The following is a 23,652-nucleotide window of genomic DNA, read 5'->3' on the forward strand; positions in this document are numbered from 1 at the left end:
TCTAGTGGCCAGCCCCTGTCATGACCCACAAACGGCTTCTCCTGTCTCTCATTCTGCTGGGCTGTCTATGCGCAGCGAGCGAATGCTTTCCAATCGTTTGCACTGGTTTGCACACGAGCACTTTGATGCGTATGAATGCGTACAATACAAACATCGGCAGTCTGCGTGCGAATGCTTCCTAGCGAGCGGGTCTGAATCAGGTTCAGAGTGCCTATGCTGATCCCTGTCCACCACCAAAAGCACCTACAATAGGAACGTGAGTGTCAGAACTGGACCAAAGTGCAATGGAAGGGTATACAATCGGGAATCCGGCTGCCGGAATCCCGGGAGCCGGCTTCCCGACTGCTTTATCCCGCCGTGGGATAAATGACCGGTGTCTATATCTAGTCGCCGCTCATTTCCCCGACGCCGGGAGACCGGCGCCTGGCATCCTGATCGACCGGATGCCGGACGACGCGAGCGGACAGCCGCGGGGGGGGGGGGCCTAGGTTTAGGGCGGGTTAGGGTTAGGCACCCCCGGGGGGAACTTAGGGTTAGACACCCCCCGGGGGACTTAGGTTTAGGCAGCCGGGACGGGGGGGGTTAGGGTTAGGCACTTAGAGGGGGGATTAGGGTAAGGCACAGGGGGGGAGGTTAGGGTTAGGCACCCCTAAGGAGGGTTAGGGTTAGGGGGGTTAGGTTAGATTAGTTGATACTTACCTTACCATGATCGGGATTTCCAGCGCTGTCGGGCTTCCGCTGCCGGGCTCTGCTTTTTTGTCGGGCTGCCGCTGCCAGGATTCGAACTCCTGGCCATGCGGCAGCCGGGGTATCATATCGCTTCCACTGGAAGAAGGTGGCCTGGTCTAATGAATCACATTTTCTTTTACATTGTGTGGATGGCCGGGTGTGTGTGTCGCTAACCTGGGGAAGATATGGAGGAAGGAAGCGCTATGGCACAAGTTCTCAAACTCGGCACTCAGGACCCCAAACTGTGGATGTTTTCCAGGTCTCCTCACAGATTCATAAGTAAAATAATTAGCTCCACCTGTGGATCTTTTAAAATGTGTCAGTGAGTAATGAATACACCTGTGCACCTGCTGGGTTACCTGGAAAATGTGAACTGTGTTGGGTCCTGAGGACCGAGTTTGAGAACCTCTGATCTATGGGATGAAGGCAGAGGCAGCGTGATGCTCTGGGAAATGTTCTGCTGAGAAACTTTGGGTCCTGGCATTCATGTGGATATTACAAAGAAAAGAATTATAGCTCCTATACCTGATCCATACTCAGAGACAAAAGACTTTAATCTGCAATTAAAATTAACCACAATTTATTAAATCTTAATGTAGAGGATTAAATATGCTATCATATTGGACACAAAGATAATTATCAAATCCAAATATGACAAAATGTCAAATTAATAAATATAGTCAGTACTTAAAGTTTGTAAAAACCGTACATGTAGGTACAAGTCTTCAGGTATACCTGTAATGTCAGTGCTTGATAGACGGAAAGTAATGATAGGTGGTAAATTGAATCAATCTAGCAGTGTTTGATGAGCTAGTATCCTTATGATCGGACTGGTCTCTAGGTATGTTCCCACTGTAGAATAAAAGGCCTCCTGCTGCATTTGCATTTTAGCAAGGATGGAATTGCAAAGCTGCTTGTGTGCAGCTTTACAATTCCGTCCTCTGCTGAATCAGGCCCTCTGCTAATAATAATCTCTTCCAGCACCTGCCTATTCTGTATGGGGCAAAATTCAAGTGAAAACCAGCCCTATGCTGACAGCAGGGCCGCCATCAGGGGGGACTGCTGGGACTGGAGTCCCGGGCCCAGACACTTAGCAGAAAAGGGGAGGCCCGCTTCTACAACCCGCTCCAACCACGCCCCCTCCCCTTCGTTTCTGCCATTTTTTTCTTAACGGAGAGCAGCAGCAGCACTGCTGCTGTCTCTGTCAGCTTAGAGTGAGCCATTGAGCTGGCGGGCACTAGGACCCACCATGGCTCTAATAGCCCCGTTCCATCCAGCAACATGCATGCGCAGGCGCGCCAATGCTCGGACACAGCAGAGCAGAAGGCAGTGTCACATGACGCAGATAAGTTTAAAAGTGCTGCCGACGGGCTGGGCTGTGCCTGTGAGAGAGGGGGTAGGCTGGACACACATCAGGGGCCTGGCTGGACACACATCAGGTGGCCGGCTGGGCACACATCAGGGGCCTGCCTGGGCACACATCAGGGGCCTGGCCGGACACACATCAGGGGCATGGCTGGACACACATTAGGAGGGCTAACTGGACACTCATAAGGGGCCTGGCTGGAGACACATTAGGATGCTGGCTGGACACACATCAGGGGGGCTGACTGGACACACATTTGGGGAACTGGCTGGACACGCAGAAGGGGGGCTGGCTGAATGCATTTAAGGAGAGGGCTGGCTGGACATAGAAGAGGGCAGGCTTGATATTTTTTGGCCCAAATTTTTTGTAGGAATAAAATAGCAGGGGAAGGGTGGGTGGGGGGCCCTGATGATTTTGTTAGTCCCGGGCCCCAGAATTTCTGATGGCAGTCCTGACCATGGTCCTACTGTATATTATTCACCACATTATCTTAACCATGACTAGGGTTTTACTATTTGATTTAATGTAGTATTAGTATAATGTCTAATGTGTTGTGTTACTGTATGTTGGTTATTAATTATTAGACAAATTTCCTTTCAATGTGCATCTCCAAACCTGAGATATATGCTAATTGTTCCTTGAAGTATTGTTGCCTCTTTTGGATCAGTCTGCAATCTGTTCTGGTCTGTTTTTGATTACCTGCAATATTGCATACTTTGGTCTCAGAGAGAATTATTTATGATGCAATACTGTGTTCTCTATATGGACACTATCTGATTGTGTGTAGTGAGAAACCAAAATATGTAGTAATTGATTTACAACCAATCAACAAACATTTTCAGAGGTCTTTACAAATGTTTTTATTGGCGCATGACTCATATCCAACAGAGGCACGCCAATTCTTTGAGTCGCTTAAAGTAGTATTTTGAGAACACAATTCCTACTGCCACATAGTGTACTTGTGCAAAAGCTCTATCCAACTGTCTCCTGTCCCATTCTAGTCATTGTGCTCTGCCTCGCTCACTAATTACAGTAAAACCAATCACCTGCAGTAACTTAGGTCTGACAGTCACTGTTTCTGCTCATGCAGAATACAGCAGAAAGCATAGGTCAGGGCCAAACAGTTCATGTTTTCCAGATCTCCTAGCTTGTGCACTGGTGCATTTATTAATAATTGATAGGTTTTTAAAATATCCATAGATGGTCTAGAAAAATTAATTGTTAGGGGTCATTCAGGTGACTGGTGTTATTATTATTTATTTAAATGGTGTCTCCAAGTGTCTGTAGCACCTTAGATGAAATGAAAAATAACATTGAAATACTAACATTTCAGTAAAAAATGTACAAACAGTGGGCCTGATTCAGAGCCGGACGGTCTGACAAGAGCGCTTGCTCTGAATCAGAGCCCTCCTACCTAGAATTGGAGCGGCCTCCAGGCCGCTCGCATAGCTGTGGGTGACCACCCACAGCTTATGCGAGTGGCCAAAAAGATGGTCGCGAAGGTCAAGGCCATCGCAAACCATCGGGTTTGCGACGAGACCCTGCGGTAGGGTCTCGCTGCTGCAAGCCCAGGAGTGCTTTTGGCTCTATCAGAGCCAAAAACACTCCCACTGACATCACTAGTGATGTCAGTGGGGCCGGCCCCAGACGGTAGGCGTTCCCATGGGAACGCCTCCGTCTGGACAGCACGCCCCCTTTGGTGCGAGACCCATAGTGATGGCTTGGCCGTCGCTATGCAGGTCTCGCGCATGCGCACGACGGAGCTCCCTCCGTCGTGAGCATGCGCACTGGGGCACCATCGACCCGCTTGCGAGAGCTCAGCGCTCGCGAGCGGGTCTGAATCAGGCCCAGAGCACACAAGGAGATAAATTAAGCAGTGAAATAATATGACAACAAAGTGAGTGACATTAAAACAGTATCACTCGATAATCAAGTGGGAGAGCACAATAGGCAGGTATATACAATGTGAGGACAGAAGAGTGGTAGGCCCTGCTCTTGAACATTTACAGACAGGGAGTTACAGTAGGATGTAACTGGTAGGACGGAGAACCAATCCCTTCCCCCAAACATACTCTATGTCACATAGAGTAACAATATTTACACATACAGTATAGGAGAAACCCCTTGACTCCCTGAAGAGTCTAGAAATCTCCCTGATTTCACCTTACCCCATTCATGTAGCTGTTAAATGTAAATGAAAACAGAGATATATACATTCAAATGGGATCATTAGTATAATTTCCCTGCATTGGTTATTATAAGGCACAATGATCCCTATGGCTACATACATTTTCTGAAAAGTATCAATGTGTTTTGATGAACAAATAGATCTTACTAACTGATTTGGGCCTCATTTACATGTGGATGTAAGTCAGTTTAATGAAACGCCTCTGAGATGTAGCAGGACACGCCAACTTTACCACAGCGCTCATAGGTGCTGCTTTCACAATCTCCCTGAAATGCTTTTTCAAAAGTAGGCAAGTATGTAGGGGAAACATGCTTCTAGTAGTAGCCAGTACAGGAAACACACAGTTTACAGTTAATAGGGAATAAGTGTTTAGTGCATCAGTTAGACTAAGCTAGAACACAGTGAACGTGAGTAAGGAATATTTTGCCTTTGCTTCCTATCTTGTTTAAGCTGATGAACATGACAATTACTTATAGAAACCTAATGGTTATGGCTGTCATAAAGGTATATGTAACTTTATTTATTGTATTTCTACTTTGAAGAAATACCAGACAGTACTAAAGGCCTAAAACAACATCATTATAGTGAGGGAGATTTAATACCAAGGGCCTCATTTATCAGGGATTTTTATCATGCGCAACAAGATTTAAAACTTATTGCATATGATAATGATGCTCCAGCCAATCAGCTCCCAACTGTCATCTGTTTGAAAAATGACAGTTCGGAGCTGATTGGCTGGAGCACCAGTTATCATATGCAATGAGTTTTAAAGTTTGTTGCGTATGATAGTTTTAAAGCAATACTATCTTAATTAGAAAATAAATATATATATATTTATTTACCCTATATACAAGCAGATAGATGTGCTTTGCAAAGAAAGACATTCTAACTTGGGTTCATATAATATGCTTTGTATTGAGCGTCACAGTTGATACTTCTTATCCGAACTTCAGATTGCTTAACTTTTGTCTTTTGTTTAAACAATTGATTTTTTTGTTATACACAACTCTATCATAATATAGAAGGACAAAGATTCATCTCACCATTTTACCAATCATCATAACATATGGCCCAAGGTACTTGTTCACACCAAAGATATCGAGCAAACGAATATACCAGTAGATGATGTTCACACAGTATATCACTCGCCCATAGCTGCTGAACGGCTGCTCTTGTAATCGAAACACCATCCCGATAGAGAAGAGCAGGATGGAGATGAGATCTGTGACATTCCAGTATTCCTGCAGCCATACTTTAAACTTCTGTAACAACTTCCCCGGTTCGGACATTAAGATCTGTAGGGTTGTAGAAGACATGTTCGAATGAAGAACATGAGCAGAGCTTTGCACATTATGTAATTGTACATTGTGAACAAGCCTGAACCAAGAAACCTATATGTGTATGAAACCTTCTTTTACTAACATATAGGTCACATATATTGTGTATGGGTATAGCACTTTAAGCAAATGCATTACGTATGTTCTTCATACAGTGTAAAATTTAAATTAAATGCATTACCTGTTTGTGCCACCAGATGTCAGTACATAGCACAGAACTGAGCATGTGGTGAAATCTCTGTTTCATCCGGAGCAGTATCCAAACAAAAGTGCATGCGCACACAGAAGATGTCACTAATTTAGTGAATATTACAGTGCATGTTTCTGTCACTGCAAACAGTATCTTTCCATCACACTGTTGTCTTTATTATACAGAGCAATGACCCTCTCCCTGTAGAGTGTTAGCTTTTTGCACTTAAGCTAGCACTTTTCCTGCAGGATGGTGCCTCCCTGTCTGATGGGAACCAGCAGCATCCTAGACAGCATTGGTCTGGAGTCTCTAAGGGGGTTGTCATTTATAATAATCTTCTATTAATCAATGGGAAATGTGCCTCTTATGTAAATAGGGACATTTTAAGGGGCAAGCAAACCTAAATTTCTTTTTTTTTTAAATCAAAAGAAAATTTCCTTCATTTATAATCCAAAAAGTGTTAGTTAAATGTGATCTTCTTTTGATCCAGTGCGTAAGAACATTAATTTGTAAAGGGAAATATTTTTTTCCCATTATATATATAATTCAATGAGTAATACAAGTGAGCTTTTTTTTCTCATAATCCACAGGAAATAAAAATAAAATCGTGAAAATGAAGCAAACTGCTTTGCTGCTGCTCCACAGAATGAGAATGGATTCAGTTGATCTGGGCTCACTTTAGGTGTGCGTAGACAAACTGTCTATACTGTCGCTACAGTACATGGTGTAAAGATGCCTGGTCATAAAGACAGATCATTTCAGGTTCAATACTCTGCTCAACTTTATGCATTGCTCCACACTTTCCTCATCCCTTCATCTCCATATTATGACATCCAGCTTCATTAAACCACTATTGACATTGTACAGTATTGTACACATTCCCATGCTGTAAAGTCGCACACCTAACATCACATACACAACAGGTGTGGGTGTCTATATGGCTGGTGTGTGGGCGAGTGGTTAAGGTGAGTGCCTTACAGAGTGGGTGCCCTGGGTTTGAGACTCGTAAAGAAACAATGTAATTTTGGAGAGTTCTGTAATTTATAACAATACATATCTGTGTTGGCCAGAAAACGCACAACCAGCATTAAATAAAGACAGAGCAATTCAAGTTCAATATTCTTAATGAACTCTGCCGAAATCAATACATTGTTCTCAACTTCCTACCATCTTGCATTTCTACTATACATTGACAATGTATTGTACACATTACAGAGCCATCTGTACAACGCTTGGGAAGATTTTCATAAAGTGAGATAATTTCTTGTTCTATACTTTTAAAATACAGTACTCTGCACTTTACCCCCTCCTTTCCTCTCTGTGTCAGGCCACCCAAATCCCTTCACCATCTCCCCCCACCATCACTCATTACTATTTAATCCCACTGAGCTCATTGTATGGCTCACCGCCATCCCCCACCATCATTCACTTCTATTCAATGCCACAGCATGAAGAGCCCGCTATTGACATTGTACATATTCCCTGCTGTAAAGTTGCACACCTAACATCACATAGACAACAGTTGTGGGTCTCGATATGGCTGGCGTGTGTGCACAAGTGGTTAAGGTGAGTGCACAGGATTAAAAATAAATCACTTGGTGTGTGAGTTCTGTCATTTCTAAAAATACATATCTGTGTTGGCCAGAAAACACACAACCAGCATTAAATAAAGACAGAGCAAATCAAGTTCAATACTATTAAGGAACGCTGCCGAAATCAATACATTAATCGCAACTTCCCACCACTTGGCATTTCCGCTATACAGTAGACAATGTATTGTACACATTACAGGGCCATCCGTATGAAGCTCGGGAAGATTTTAATAAAGGGAGATAATTTCAGGTTCTATACTTATACACCTGGTGCGAAGACACTGTCAAACTACATGTGTGTCAGCTCCGCAGTGGCTTCTCGACATTGGTGATGTCCTCACTCTGTCTCATGTGTTTCTTTAGTCTTAACATACCTGCCAGGATGAGGAGATACAGTATGGCTGAGCTACTCATTCTGGTGATTGACCTCACCACACCTCAATATCATTTACAGTAAATTAAGTCAAACAGTATGCCGCTATGGCAGTTACTGATTGGCTATATAATGACAGTAATGTACAGTACTGTACTTACTATTCCTAACTTGGACCCTTAGATTCTGCAGTCGCCGGGGGTCTCCCCTGGCTAAATCTCCCCACCTCCTTTGAAGGAAGCGGACCATCCATTGCCAGCCATACTTATACAATTTGTTGGCTGGCAGTGGACGGTCTGCCCCCTTCAAAGGAGGTGGGGAGATTTAGTCAGGTGAGACCCCCAGCGGTTGCAGAATTGACTATTGCAATAGTCTCCTTATTGGTCTTCCCAAAAACAGGCTCTCCCCACTACAAGCCATTTTGAATGCAGCTACGAGGTTGACCTTTCTCACCAAACGTTCAGTGTCTGCTGATCCACTCTGTCAGTCCCTCCATTGGCTGCTGGTCTTCTACCGTATTCAATTTAAAATACTTACACTCAGACATAAAGCTATTAACCAAACCACACCAACATACATCTCTTCACTTATCTCAAAATATCTTCCAACCCAACATCTCTGCTCTGCACAAGATCTGCGTCTCTCATCCCCGCGCAGTACTTGTTACCATGCATGGAGAAAGGACTTTTTTCGGGCTGCACCCACCCCGTGGAATGCCCTCCCATGCACAATAAGACTTTCCACTAACTTCCAAACATTCAAGCTTTCTCTGAAAACTCACCTCTTCAGACAAGCTTATCAGATTCCAGAACTGCCCACCTAACCTTTTTATAGCTTCCCTATCTAACTCTCTTCTCATGGTAAACACCTATCACACGTACTCTTTCTTCAATTTAACATCCTCCTAACCCTAGGCCAACTTTCCAGTGTGATTGGATTATACAGCCAATAACATCTGCAATTGGGCTGGACCAATTTGCAATATGTAGCACCTATCCTTGTGTATCAACACCTATTTCCCTATAGATTGTAAGCTTGCGAGCAGGGCCCTCTTACCCTTATGTATGTCTTTTACGTATGTATGTATGTATGTATGTATGTCTTTTACAACCCAGTAAAATGTTAATGTTGATTCAAATTGTAAATCGCAACAGAACTTGCTGCGCTATATAAGAAACTGTTAATAAATAAATAATAATAAATATGTCACGGTGGTCATTCATATACGCCCACCATTTTTCAATATTGATGGCAAACGCCCTGTCCCACCAATGCACGAGGATGAGAAGCTCACCTCTACAATAAGGCATATAGCGAGCCACCATATTGTCAGGAATGAGTACGCATAGTAGGAATCAGGAAGGCAAGATGCAGAACGGCAGGACACAGGACACCCCATAATGTGTAAAATACAATGCCTACTGTTTAGCGGTTTACCATAAAATGCAGCAGGGTGTCATACAGTAGCATGGAAATGTCAGGTGGTGGGAAGTTGAGAGCAATGTATTGATTTTGGCAGAGTTCCTTAAGAGTGTTGAACTGGATTTGCTTTGTCTTTATTTAATGCTGGTTGTGCGTCTTCTGGCTAACACAGATAAGTATTTTTATAAATGACAGAACTCACACACCAAGTGATTTATGTTTAATCCTGTAGTGAAGGTGTAAAAGAAAAAAAACCTGATGTCGAAAATTACTTTGTTCCTTTCCGGGTCTCAAACCCGAGACAGCCACTTAGTAAGGCGCTCATCTTAACCACACGCCAGTGGTATCGATAGCCACATATGTTGTGTATGTGATGTGACATGTATGACTTTACAGCAGGTAAAGTGTACAATTCCGTACAATAGATTAGCGTAAAATGTAGCTGGGTGGCATACAGTAGCATAGAAATGCCAGGTGGTGGGAAGTTGGGAGCAATGTATTGAACCTGAATTGCTCTGTCTTAATTAATGCTGGTTGTGCGTCATGTGGCCAACACAGATATGTATTTTATAAATGACAGAACTCACACACCAAATTATATATTTTTAATCCTGTAGTAAAGATTTAAAAGAAAAAAAAATACTGATATTTATTGTTCATTCATGAAAAAACACAGTCCAGTACTACTATATAGTGTACTGAATGACAGGTTCCGCCAGCCAATCAGCAGATGGCGCTACAAAAGCTTTGTTAGCTATGCAGTTTAGGGAAAGCAACATCTGGTGGACAGAAAGTTGTATTACACACTCCGGCTTTTTCAGCACTTTAGTACATTACAGTGCGTCTTACTGCAGCATGCTGCAAGATACATCTCCATGGCAGGGCATGACTAGCATGGCGCACTACATGGTGTATGGAGCAAAGATGTAGCAGGACACATCTGTACAGTGCTTAATGATTTCTGCTATTTAGGTAGCCAAAAAACATGAAAAAAATCCTAAAAGGCTTTCCTTATATAATGCCATCTGAGAAGGGCGTTATATGAAGGGAAATCCTTATTTCAACCGAAAACTGCAGGGGCAGATGACTCTTGCCCAATCAGTCCCTGCAGCCGGCTGCAGCTCCGCCTGGTAATTAAACTGCCAGTGTTCCCAACAGTGAAAATATATACTTATATGTAGCTCAGAGGCAAGATTGGGAATTCAGAATGGGAGGGTCGAATATAGATTTTTTTATTATTAAATACCACAGACATTTGTTTTATGCGTACAGCATATAATAATATATATATATATATATATATATATATTTATATATCGGTTAAGTCTCCAATATCCAAATATTCCGAAATACGGAATTTTCCGAAATACAGAATATTTTTAGATTGACTGAGATGGTGATACCTTTGATTTTTGATGGTTCAATGTACACAAACTTTGTTTAAGGGACAAATTTATTAAAAATAAAGTATAAAATGACTTGTAGGCTTTGTCTATAAGGTGTATATGAAACAGAAATAATTATTCATGTATGTACACAAACTAAGTTTGAGCCACAAAATTATTGAAAATATTGTATAAAATGACTTGCAGGCTGTGTGTATATGGTGTACATGAACCGTAAATGCATTCTGTGTTTAGATTTGGGCCCTATTCCTAAGACATTTCAATATGGTAGGTAAATATTCCAAAATACGGAATATTCCGATATCCAAAATACCCTTGGTCCCAAGCATTTTGGATATGGGAGACTCAACCTGTATATATATATATATATATATATATATACATATACAGGTTGAGTCTCCCATATCCAAAATGCTTGGGTCCAGGGTTATTTTGGATAACGGAATATTCCATATTTTGGAATATTTGCATATCATAATGAAATATCTTGGGAATGGGACCCCAATATACACACAGACTGCATTTATGTATTATACAACATATACACACAGCCTGCAGCTCATTTTATACAATATTTTCAATAATTTTGTGGCTCAAGCAAAGTTTGTGTACATACATGAAATAAATGTATGTTTCATTTACACACTATACACACAGCCTGAAGGTAATTTTTTACAATATTTGTAATAATTTGTGCCTTAAACAAAGTTTGTGTACATTGAACCATCAAAAATCAAAGGTTTTATTATCTCAGTCATGACAAAATTATTCCGTATTTCCGAATATTCCGTATTTCGGAATATTTGGATATGGGAGACTCAACCTGTATATATATTATTCACGGTAAGCTACAAAGTAGTACCCCTTATATATGTTATTCCACACAGTAGTGTCCCTTTTACACATAATACGACTCAGAAGTTCTCCTTATACACATGCCACAGTAGTATCCCCTTATACACATTCCACAGTAGTAGTGCCCCTATACACAATGCCCACAGTAATGGCTCTTATACATATAATGTCCACAGTAGTGCCCCTTATACATAATACCCACAGTAGTGGAGCCCGTTATACACATAATGTCCACAGTAGTGCCTCTTATACACATAATGCCCATAGTGGTGCCCCTTATACACATAGGGTCTCATTCAGACCCGGTCGCAAGCACTTATGTGCTCGCAACCAGGTCGATAGTTAGCCCTGCGCATGCGCAGCGGCCGCACTGCGATTGCGCAAGCCCCGGAGCGAGAGAGAAACTCTTTCGCTCTAGAGCTCTCTACAAAAGGGGTGGCTGTTGATGTTGATCGACAGCTCTATCCGTTTTGTAGGTGGGCCGGGGGGGTGGTTTCCAAAAATGGAGGCATTCCTTAACGAACGCCTACCGTTTTGTGGGCGGCCACACTGACATCATCAGTGATGTCAGTGGGAAGTTTCCTGCTCTTTCAGCTTGCGGCTGCCGAGACCCAACCTTAGGGTCTTGTCGCAAGCCCCGATGGTCACGATGGTGTTCACCATCGCGACCATCAACCTGGTCGGTCGTTACCACCCACAGCTTACCTAACGGCCAGGAGGCCGCACTTCAAAAATGAAGCGGCCGCCCTCATTCAGAACGAGCGCTCGCTTCTTGCGAGCGCCTCTGAATGAGAGCCATAATGCCCACAGTATTATTGCCCTTACACATAATGCCCACAGTAGTAGTGCCCCTTATACACATAATGCCCACAGTAGTATTGTCCCTTACATATAATGTCCACATTATTTGTGCCCCTTATACACATAATGCCCACAGTATTAGTGCCCCTTATACACATAATGCCCAAAGTAGTAGTGCCCCTTATACATATAATGCCTTCAGTAGTGCCCCTTACACATAATGCCCACAGTAGTAGTGCCCCTTATAGACATAATCCCACAGTAGTAGTGCCTCTTATACACATAATGCCCACAGTAGTAGTGCCCCTTATGCATATTGCCCACAGTAATGCCTCTTAAACATAATACCCACAGTAATGGCACTTATACATTATGCCACACAGGCACAGCATTGTTCTTACCTGAAACCTTGTTTCCATCCTACAGCTCCTCTCACTCGGCGCTATGGGAGAGGCGTCATGATGTCTCTCTCCCTACACACACTGCGGGAGCCAGAAGGCGGAGCTCAGGAGTGAGCTCCAGCCTCCAGCTACAAGAAGGGGAATAGTTATGTAATGCCACTGGATGTGTTCCCGGCGGATGTAATACCGACGCCGAAAACCCGAACAGTGGAGATCTCGACTGGGGATGGTAAGTACCTAACCCTCCCTTCCCCTCCCCCTAACCCTAACTCTCCCTTAGTGGTGCCTAACCCTAACCTCCCCCTCGGTGGTGCCTAACCGTAAGTCTAGGGGAAGGTTAGAGTTAGGCTAGGGGAAGGGTGGGTTAGGGCTAGGCACCACTTGGGGATGCATAACCCTTAGTCCCCCAAAAAACTAACCCTCCCCCTGCCCACGGCTAACAGCTGACAGTCCCCGCTTTAGTTTGGGATGCCGGGTGTCGGGAGCGTCTGGCTAAAGATAGCAATCGGGATTCAGATGCCTACCTTTAGTCCTAGGATGGACTTCCAGCTTTGGGATTCCGATGGCCAGCAATTCAGTTTTATATCAAAACTCTGGGCATATGATAGGAGAAGGAGTATGACATATATATATGTATAATACAACAGATACTTGATTAGCGCCCTCAAGTAACTATTGTATTATTGTATCTTTTGGAGCCCACTAACAGGGGTTTCACTTGAGGTGCTGCTTCCAGTTCTTAGCGCGATATAAGGGATAATTTTGTTTTATATATATATATATATATATATACAGTATATATAGACTGTGGATTCAATTAAGCTGCTACATGCTTGCTTTTCAAACAGTTACATCAGTTACCAACTATACAGTCACAGTAAATTGTATCATTAGAATCATTATCTGAATATGCCTATATATTTTTTTCTATTTTAATATTATATATATGTGTCATATTGTATATTAAATTAAGTTTTGATGTTTCAACAAGCCTCCTGTACATTTCATTAGAGAGCTAACATTATTTTCATCCTATATAGATCATTGTTATTTACTTGCGCAGTAACTACAAGTTCTGTTTGGTTGTTTGCTTTTATCTACTTGGTCCTAACTATACCAAGACTGTTACTAGCTAGCAGGTGGTATTTAAACGTATACAAATTATTTATTACAGAGCACCGGGTATTGTAGCTTCAAAAACTACAAAAGTATCCCATGTGTGTATATATATATATATATATATATAAATAATGATATATATATATATATATATATATATATAAATAATGATATATATATATATATCTACATATGATGATAATGATATATAATGATATATTCAGTCAGGTGCATAAATATTGGGACATTGACAGAATTTTCATATTTTGGCCTCTATTCACCACCACAATGGCTTTGAAATGAAACAAACAAGATGTGCTTTAAGTGCAGACTTTCAGATTTAATTTGAGGGTAATTACATCCAAATCAGGTGAACGGTGTAGGAATTACAATGGTTTCTTTATGTGCCTCACACGTTTTAAGGGGCCAAAAGTAATGGGACTATCAACTCAAAAGCTATTTCATAGACAGGTGTGGGCTATTCCCTCATTATTTCATTATCAATTAAGCAGGTAAAAGGTCTGGAGTTGATTCTAGGTGTGACATTTGCATTTGGAATCAGTTGAAGTTGACTCTCAATATGAGATCCAAAGAGCTGTCACTATCAGTGAAGCAAGCCATCATTAGGCTGAAAAATCAAAATAAACCCATCAGAGAGATAGCAAAAAAAGAAAAAATGAACAGGAGAGCTCAGCAACACCAAAATACCCGGAAGACCACGGAAAACAACTGTGGTGGATGACAGAAGAATTATTTCCCTGGTGAAGAAAAACCCCTTCGCAACAGTTGGCTAAATCACAAACACTCTCCAGGAGGTAGGTGTATATGTGTCAAAGTCAACAATCAAGAGAAGACTTCACAAGAGTGAATATAGAGGGTTCACCACAAGATGTAAACCATTGGTGAGCCACAAAAACAGGATGACCAGATTAGAGCTTGCCAAACAACATCTAAAAAAGCCATTACAGTTCTGGAACAACATCCTATGGATAGATGAGACAAAGATCAACTTGTACCAGAGTGATGGGAAGAGAAGAGTATGGAGAAGGAAAGGAACTGCTCACGATCCAAAACATACCACCTCATCAGTGAAGCATGGTGGTGGTAGTGTCATGGAGTGGGCATGTATGGCTGCCAATGGAACTGGTTCCCTTGTATTTATTGATGATGTGACTGCTGACAAAAGCTGCAGAATTAAATCTGAAGTGTTTCGGGCAATATCATATGCTCATATTCAGTCAAATGCTTCAGAACTCATTGGACGGCGCTTCACAGTGCAGATGGACAATGACCCGAAGCATACTGCAAAAGCAACCAAAGAGTTTTTTAAGGCTAAAAAGTAGAATGTTATGCAATGGCCAAGTCAATCCCCTGACCTGAATCCGATTGAGCATGCATTTCACTTGATGAAGACAAAACTGAAGGGAAAATGCCCCAAGAACAAGCAGGAACTGAAGACATTTGCAGTAGAGGCCTGGCAGAGCATCACCAGGGATGAAACCCAGCGTCTGGTGATGTCTATGCATTCCAGACTTCAGGCTGTAATTGCCTGCAATGGATTTGCAACAAAGTATTAAAAAGTGAAAGTTAGATTTAGGATTGTTTAGTTTGTCCCATTTACTTTTGGCACCTTAAAAAGTGGGAGGCACATATGGAAACCATTGTAATTCCTACACCGTTCACCTGATTTGGATATAATTATTACCCTCAACTTAAATCTGAAAGTCTGCAGTTAAAGCACATCTTGTTTGTTTTATTCAAAGCCATTGTGGCGGTGAATAGAGGCCAAAATATGAAAATTCTGTCAATGTCCCAATATTTATGCACCTGACTGTATATATATAATGATTTATATATATATATATAAAATGATAACCACAAGTGGGAAGACCAGCACACCAGATGAGATATCAAAAAGTCAATTTACATAGGGTGCATGTAATAAATAAACATTGGTATCCAGGGATTGATTTTCAGTCACATATAATCGTGCATAACAGAATATAGTTATCCGGATCTGTATGAACAACACACTGGCACTAAATGTAATGCAAGCCGCCTTAGTTAATGGACAGCCCAAATGAAATTATTAAATGCAATACTTCTCTTTTTATATATATATGTGTGTGTGTATATATATATATATATATATATATATATATATCTTCCCTGCCTTTGGTTACCTTACATTCATACTGCTGCCTCCCCCACACGTTCCTCCATGTAAACTCTGCCTGGGAGATAGAGGAGTGTGTTGTGGGGGAGAGAGCAATATGAATTCAAGCTTAACAAGCACCTGGAAGTACTATATGTATAGTGTACATTTGAATATACTGTATGCACTATATATACATATATCAGGCTTGCCTACCCTCCCAATTTGGTCAGGAGCCTCCCAAATATCGGGTGCCGATCCCAACCCCCTGGAAAGGCAGGCAAGCCTCCCGGCTGCCACCTGCCCCCCTGACTACCTAGTAGAAACCCCCGCAGCGGGGGGCCCGATAACGTGATTCGCACTGAATCGCGTCATCGTGGTTCCGCCCCCTGCTTCACAATGCCTTTATTTTCGGCATTGTGAGGAGAGGGCGGGGCCACGGTGATGCGATCGTGCGGCTCCGCCCCTGGTTCCGCCCCCAACACGGACCCATCGGCCAGCCACGTCCCACACTGTTTGCAGGCATTCAGCTCCCTCCCGGAAGGAGGGAGCTGAATGTCGGCAAGTATTACATATATACTGTGAATAGATGGGGCATGAGCAGTGCAGGACAGTCTTTTTGGACAACCAGGGACAATGTGTTAATGCAACCGCTGTCCCTGAGAAGTTTTCTTTTGCATAGCAAGGAAAATATTGGAGAAGAAGAAAATAATTGTATTGATGTTGGCCGAAAATATTTGTGCCAATATCGACATGATTGCTGAATAGACCCCTCAGGATCTACAGGTCTGACACGTTTGACAGTGCTTTAAGGTCAACCAGATACAGACACATTTTGCAGGGTATGAAAGCACATGTTGTCTCGCTGAATGCAGCTCACATTACAAGTACTGATCTCTCAGCAACAAAAATGTAAAGTATGCCATGAGGTATTTTAAGAGCCAAACTGACTTCCCTCCATGATTATCATTACTGTATTATACAATTAGCAGTATGCAAAAGGCTTGTTCAAAAGCATATGTTACATTGTCTTTGGTGCATGGCTGCAGCTGCTGCAACACCGTTAATGATTTTTTAGAGACCTCTAGTGGTCAAACTGCTAACTTCAGAAGGCCTTTATTGCCATTCAAATTGCATGTTGTAGATAAACTACTGTAAATGGAAGTCTTGTATATCTCGGGATGTCTGCTCTTTGCTTAATGTCAAGATTTCAGTTTCTGAAATCAGTTAACCTCATTTATAAGATGCAAAATGCCTCAGGCGAAAAGCCTCACTACATGTGCGGCGTGCATGGATTTGTGCAAGTGTACCATCATTTTGTCAAAGTGCATGGATTTACAGAGAATGATGGCAGCTTCAGACCTCAAAGCCGGTGGAGGGAAATGCTGACCGCCGGCTTCTAAACTACTAAATCCCGGCGAGGGTTAAAAGACAGGCGTCTAAATCTAACGCCTGTCATTTTACCGACGCAGGGAGACGGGCGCCCGGCATCCCGATCGAAGGGATGGCGAGTGCGGACAGCCACGGGGGGGGGGAGGGTTAGGTTTAGGGCTCCCGGGGGGGACTTAGGGTTAGGCACCCCCCGGGAGGTTATGGTTAGGCTAGGGGGAGGGAGGGTTAGAGTTAGGCCCCCCTGGGGGGAGGTTAGGGTTAGGCACCCTCCTGGGGGACTTAGGTTTAGGTGGCGGGGAAGGGGGGGTTGGGTTTAGGCACTTAGAGGGGGGATTAGGGTTAGCCACAGGGGGGGAGGTTAGGGTTAGGCACCCCTAAGGGAGGGTTAGGGTGTAAAATTAGATTAGTTTATACTTACCTGGGGACAATCAGGATTTCCTCCTCCGTCAGGCTGCCGGTGCCGGGATTTGAACCATGCAGCCAGCGGTGAATCATACCGATTGGGTTTGGTATGAAATACTGACGGCTTACAAGCCGCCGGTTCAAATCCCGACAAGAGAAGCCCGACAGATTAAAATCCTGACGCCAGCTCGTAAGTATCTTTAACCCTCCCCTCTACCACACTAACCCTCCCTTGGGGGTACCTAGCCCTAAGACTCAAGGGGTGGTGCCTAACCGTAAGTCCCCCCTGTGGTGACTAACCCTAACCCCCCTCCCCGCACCCTAAACCTAACCCTCCCGTGGGGGGTGCCTAACCTTAAACTCCCCCCCTGTGCCTAACCCTAATCCCCCCTCTAAGTGCCTAAACCTAACCCTCCCTTCTCCGCCGCCTAAACCTAAGTCCCACGGGGTGTAGGGGCAAAAGCAGGATTTTTAAAGGGGGATTTCTTAAGGGAATAATATATGTATATATACACACACATGTATGTATATAAATGTGAAAAGGGAAGTAGAAGATAAATAAGCGCCACCTGGATATTATTTTATACAGTGTTACACACAATATACAATATCTAATCGCACTTTCCTATCTGGTTATAGGTGTCAGCTATCTCAAGCAGAGGAAAACAACAGTGGTAGTCTGCTGTTATGCTCGGGAATGTTTTAAAAGTGAACTTGGTGTACAGCAACAAATAGTGCTTATAAGGTAGAAAATAAATAAAATCATACAATAGTGGGTATCAATCTAGAAGTGTGCATTCATCTAATGGAATATAACCAAAGATAAAATCAATAAAAAAGAGAGGAAATGGGAGCTGGATATAAGATAGTGTAATGAAAGTGTCAGTGCAATCCATGCAACCATAAATTATATATACAAAATATTTTAATTAATATAAAAGTGCAGCTGTGAATAGGATCACTAGCTACTTGTATCTAGGATATGTCATATAAGTAATAAATGTAGATCAAAGGAATACGACTAAAAATTGGATAGTGTGCTAAAGTGTCAGTGCAATAGTGCAAAAAGGTTATTTAAAACATAAATTTCTGTCCATGCACATAAGATGCGTATTTTAGGATCAAACACAATCTGGATGGAACTAGCTTATTAGTATAATAGGACAGGAAGGCAAATATCATATATAAAAAATTATACAATTTTTATTAGCTAATGACAATAAATGTTCTATAAAAACATAAAAAAACATTGTAAAATAGAGAGATAAAAAAACATATATTACAAAGGATCTATATTTAATAAAAGCATATCATAGTTCTATTTCAAAGTATAGAGAGATAAATAAACAGCAAAATGCCAAATGCTTATCTTAGTTGAATATGCTTGGGTAAGTTCAAGTAAGGGAGGTCTCTGGACCCTCCAACGCGTTTCGTCTGACTCACAGACTTCCTCAAGGGTATATACATGTGTGTGTGCATGTGTATATATATAAGGCCCATGGGAGCAGCAGCCTAGGAGGAGCTGGAGTCGGCCATCTCCATGGCTTCTCCAAGAGCTGCTGCACATGCACGGCAGCTCCGATCACTTCCTATGCCACTGAATACTTCCTCCCACTCCCGCCTCCGAGACTTTGCCCGTGCCGCTCCCCACCTCTGGAACTCTCTCCCTCTCCCCATCAGACTCTCCACCTCTCCTTCAAACGGGCTCTCAAGACCCACTACTTCATCAATGCTTTCCAGCTCTCATCCTAACTTGCTACTACATGCTCCCTCCTCCCTGTCTTCCCCATCTGTATCATGCCCATCTGTCTGCCCCTCCCCTTGAGAATGTAAGCTCTTGCGAGTAGGGCCCTCTACCCTCTTGTGCTTCTCCTTACTTTATGTTCATCTACTTCTTACTCACCACTAGGACACCTAACACTTGGTGCCTATGCTTTGCTGCTTATGTGGGTGTTATGGCCACCTATGTATCAATGTATATTATCCATGTCCTTGTCCTTCATGGTATTGTATTTTACTGTAATTAACTTTTTGGTTATGTCCCTAGTAAGGCACTGCGGAACACTTGTGGCGCCATATAAATAAACAATAATAATAATAAGATAATAATAATAAAATGCCCCATTCGGGGCTCAGAAGGTGGCCATATGAGACAGAGAAAATGTTCTCCATCTTACCCAATATAAATAAGTCAGAAAGAGAATCAGTGTGGCGCGGCGATGGATCAGTGCAGAGGGGGTGTTTCTAGGTACTCAGATACCCCCCTTGCATGAGCTAGTGGGGGGTGCCTAACGCTAAGTACCCCCGGGAGTGCCTAAACCTAACCCTACCCCCCCGTGGCTAACACATCACAATGCCCTGCTAACCTACTTGCAGTATGCCGGGCGTCTGGATTTCGACATGGGGCAAATGATAGGTGTACAGTAGGTATTTAGACGCCTATCTTTAGTCCCATGCCGGGCTTTCAGTGTCGGGATTCTGGCGGCCGGCATTTCTACCGCCGGTATCTGACTACATGCCCTCACACATCTAAATGTACTTCCCATATGCAACGGTGACTAAGTTCACCAGTGTAAAACTGTATTAAAATAACAAAATTCTTACACAAAACTTAGAAATAAATGCCTTTCTGTTGAGATAGGATTAATCATATACTCTTTGGATTTGGTGGTCATGTTGAAATTGTTTTCACCTAAAAGGTGATGCTGCCAACATGTGATTATAGATTGCTGTCAGTTTGCTACTGGGAGGTTGTATCAGCCATGTGGTGCTCCTGGTACAGATACAAGACAATACAATGTGCAATAGAACATAATACCATTCTGTTTTATTATGATTCATTATGGTCCAATTATTGCTGGAAGTTAGGTACAAAATCAGGCAAATCTTACAAAAGATAAGGCCAGATGACAGCTATTTGGTGAAGATATGCAACCAGTCTATGTATACTGTTGATGTAACATTATAATACACAATACATGGCAGGATCCATGGTTTTGTAATCAATTCAGATTTATTTAAGGAACTTTTTTGACACCGTTCTTGTTTCAAATGGCATTAGATAGCCCCGTGCACACTGGATTGAGACTGTATTGCTCCTTGAGGGAGGCAAATAGCTATAGTTACCGTAACTAGAACCTTTCAGAAAGTTCCTAATGCCACATAAGAAAAAGTAAATAATTGCTCCTGTATAGTGTAAGTTACATCATGCTAAAAGACAAACCACCACATCTTTCTCATAAAAGTTATTATGATAAGCAAACAAGTAGATGAGGAGGGGGATTCCAAGCACAGTGTGGTGAGAAGAAGGAAATAAAATAAACAATTATTCCAAAACACCAAGAACTCTATAGGGTATGTTTACTAAAGTGAGAGTTTTTAGAAGTGGAGATGTTGCCCATAGCAACCAATCAGATTCTAGCTTTTATCTTCTAGAAGGTGCAACATAAATGTTAAGTAGAATCTGATTAGTTGCTATGGGCAACATCTCCACTTCTAAAAATTTTCACTTTAGTAAAACACCCCTATGTCTGTGCCACATTTAAAGGAGACATTAAATGACACATTAATGTAATTGAAATGTATTAAATCATTTATTTTTATTTATATTTTAAATGCAAAATTACTACATCATGTTTGGCGATTGGTTGTGATATTCTGAATAGAAGAAGTCAGATAAATTAATATTTTTACCCATATTGTACATGTGACTACTTACAGTATATATTCCTGGTCTAGATACTTTGTTGTAGGAGAATTACAATATACATATGTTTTTTATTCCATACTACATTGTGATGTTATTGCTCTAATGCAGGAATAATGGTGGTATTGCTGTAGTGCATGAATAATGGTGGTATTCCTGAAGTGCAAGGTTGATGATGGTGGTTGTATTGTTATAGTACAGTACAGATTATTGGTAGTATTGCTGTAGTGAAAGTTTGGTGGTGGTGGCATTGCATTGGTGTAGTGCAGGGTTGGTGGTGGTGCTGATGGTAATGCTGTATTGTGGGATTGTTGGTGGTTTTGTTGTAGTGAGTGATTGTTGGTGGTGGTATTGCTGTAGTGTGGGATTGGTGGTGGTGGTTTTGTTGTAGTGATCGATTGTTGGTGGTGGTATTGCTGTAGTGTGGGATTGTTGGTGGTTTTGTTGTAGTGAGTGATTGTTGGTGGTGGTATTGCTTTAGTGTGGGATTGGTGGTGGTGGTTTTGTTGTAGTGATCGACTGTTGGTGGTGGTATTACTGTAGTGTGGGATTGTTGGTGGTTTTGTTGTAGTGAGTGCTTGTTGTTGGTGGTATTGCAGTAGTGTGGGATTGGTGGTGGTGGTTTTGTTGTAGTGATCAATTGTGGTATTGCTGTAGTGTGGGATTGTTGGCGGTTTTGTTGTAGTGAGTGATTGTTGGTGGTGGTATTGCTGTAGTTTGGGATTTGTGTTGGTGATTTTGCTGTAGTGCAGGATTGTTGCTGGTGGTATTGCTGTAGTGTGGGATTGTTGCTGGCGGTATTGCTGTAGTGTGGGATTGGTGCTGGTGGTATTGCTGTAGTGTGGGATTGGTGCTGGTGGTATTGCTGTAGTGCAGGATTGTTGCTGGTGGTATTGCTGTAGTGCAGGATTGTTGCTGATGGTATTGCTGTAGTGTGGGATTGGTGCTGGTGGTATTGCTGTAGTGTGGGATTGGTGCTGGTGGTATTGCTGTAGTGCAGGATTGGTGCTGGTGGTATTGCTGTAGTGTGGGATTGGTTGAGGTATTGCTGTAGATTGGGATTGATTGAGGTATTGCTGTAGATTGGGATTGGTTGAGGTATTGCTGTAGATTGGGATTGGTTGAGGTATTGCTGTAGATCGGGATTGGTTGAGGTATTGCCTTGGTCTCTGCCCCCTAGCCAGACACTGTCACAAGAATAATCAAATACCCAGTTTGTGAAAATCCATGCATGTGCAATGTGAAAAATCTTAAATTGCCTTTTTTACAAACTCTGAATAAGGACTGTAATGTGGAGGCACTTGGAGGTAGTGATGTAATATGTAGGGAAATGTTGGTGTAATGTGGTGAAGGCATTTGTGTAAAGTAGAAGTATTGCTGTAATGTGGAGTGGTATTGTTGTTATATGTGTATGTTTTGAGGAGTGTTGTGTGAGTGTGAAGATGTCATTTTTTATTGTAACGGGGCTCTAATGTAATGTTGGGGTTGTTAGAAGAAATATGTCTATTTGTTAAATGAGAATACTTTGATTTAATGTTTTAGTTGGTTAGGGGCCTAGACAGTGTTTATCATTTCTCAGCTTACCAAGAGGTGAACAGTATATATTCATTTTCCAAACAGGCATCAACATTTCAGGATTTGGCCTAGCAGCAACTGAGCCTAAGCCACCAGCAACAGCAAGTAATGAAAGCTGCAAGAACAGGAAGGACAGAAGGTGTTTGCCAACTGTCCTTATTATGGTGGTACTGACTCACGCACTCAAGACTTTGTCCCAACTATAGGGACAATCAGAAGGTATGTCTCTCTTTATGCTACTCTGTCTGAAGTGGGAGCAATATACATAGGATACAGGGGTATATATACTAAGCCTTAGATGGAGATAAAGTGGACAGAGATTAAGTACCAATCAGCTTCTAAATGTAATTTTTCAAACACAGCCTGTGACATGGCAGTTAGGAGCTGATTGGTTGGGACTTTATCTCCATTTACTTTATATCCATCCAAGGCTTAGTAAATACACCCCAAAGTTTCAGGTGTGTTTGATGGGAAGTGTTTGGGGATGACCTAATACTGTGTAGCTGCAAAATAGCAAAGGCACCTGCATTCTTGTTACTCTATATATAGCACCATGAATGCCGGTGACTCGGTTATTGGTGATTTTGCCCCAACTACTGACAGATTGTCAACACGTGGGTCTGAACATATATCATGACAATCA

At 42.2% G+C, this 23,652-nt stretch overlaps 1 protein-coding gene across 2 annotated transcripts in view; it reads right to left on the bottom strand.

The window, feature by feature from the left end:
- TRPM3 (transient receptor potential cation channel subfamily M member 3) overlaps nt 1–23,652 on the bottom strand; it is a 212,994-nt gene that overhangs the window by 55,269 nt on the left and 134,073 nt on the right. For both annotated transcript variants that reach the window (XM_088475711.1, XM_088475710.1), the window contains one exon: nt 5,327–5,578. In XM_088475711.1, coding sequence (XP_088331837.1) covers nt 5,327–5,578 — 252 coding nt within the window. The remainder of the gene's footprint in view (nt 1–5,326; nt 5,579–23,652) is intronic.

The sequence above is a fragment of the Taudactylus pleione genome, unplaced genomic scaffold, assembly GCF_031769625.1.
Source record: "Taudactylus pleione unplaced genomic scaffold, aTauple2 ptg000177l, whole genome shotgun sequence".
Lineage (NCBI taxonomy): Eukaryota > Metazoa > Chordata > Amphibia > Anura > Myobatrachidae > Taudactylus > Taudactylus pleione.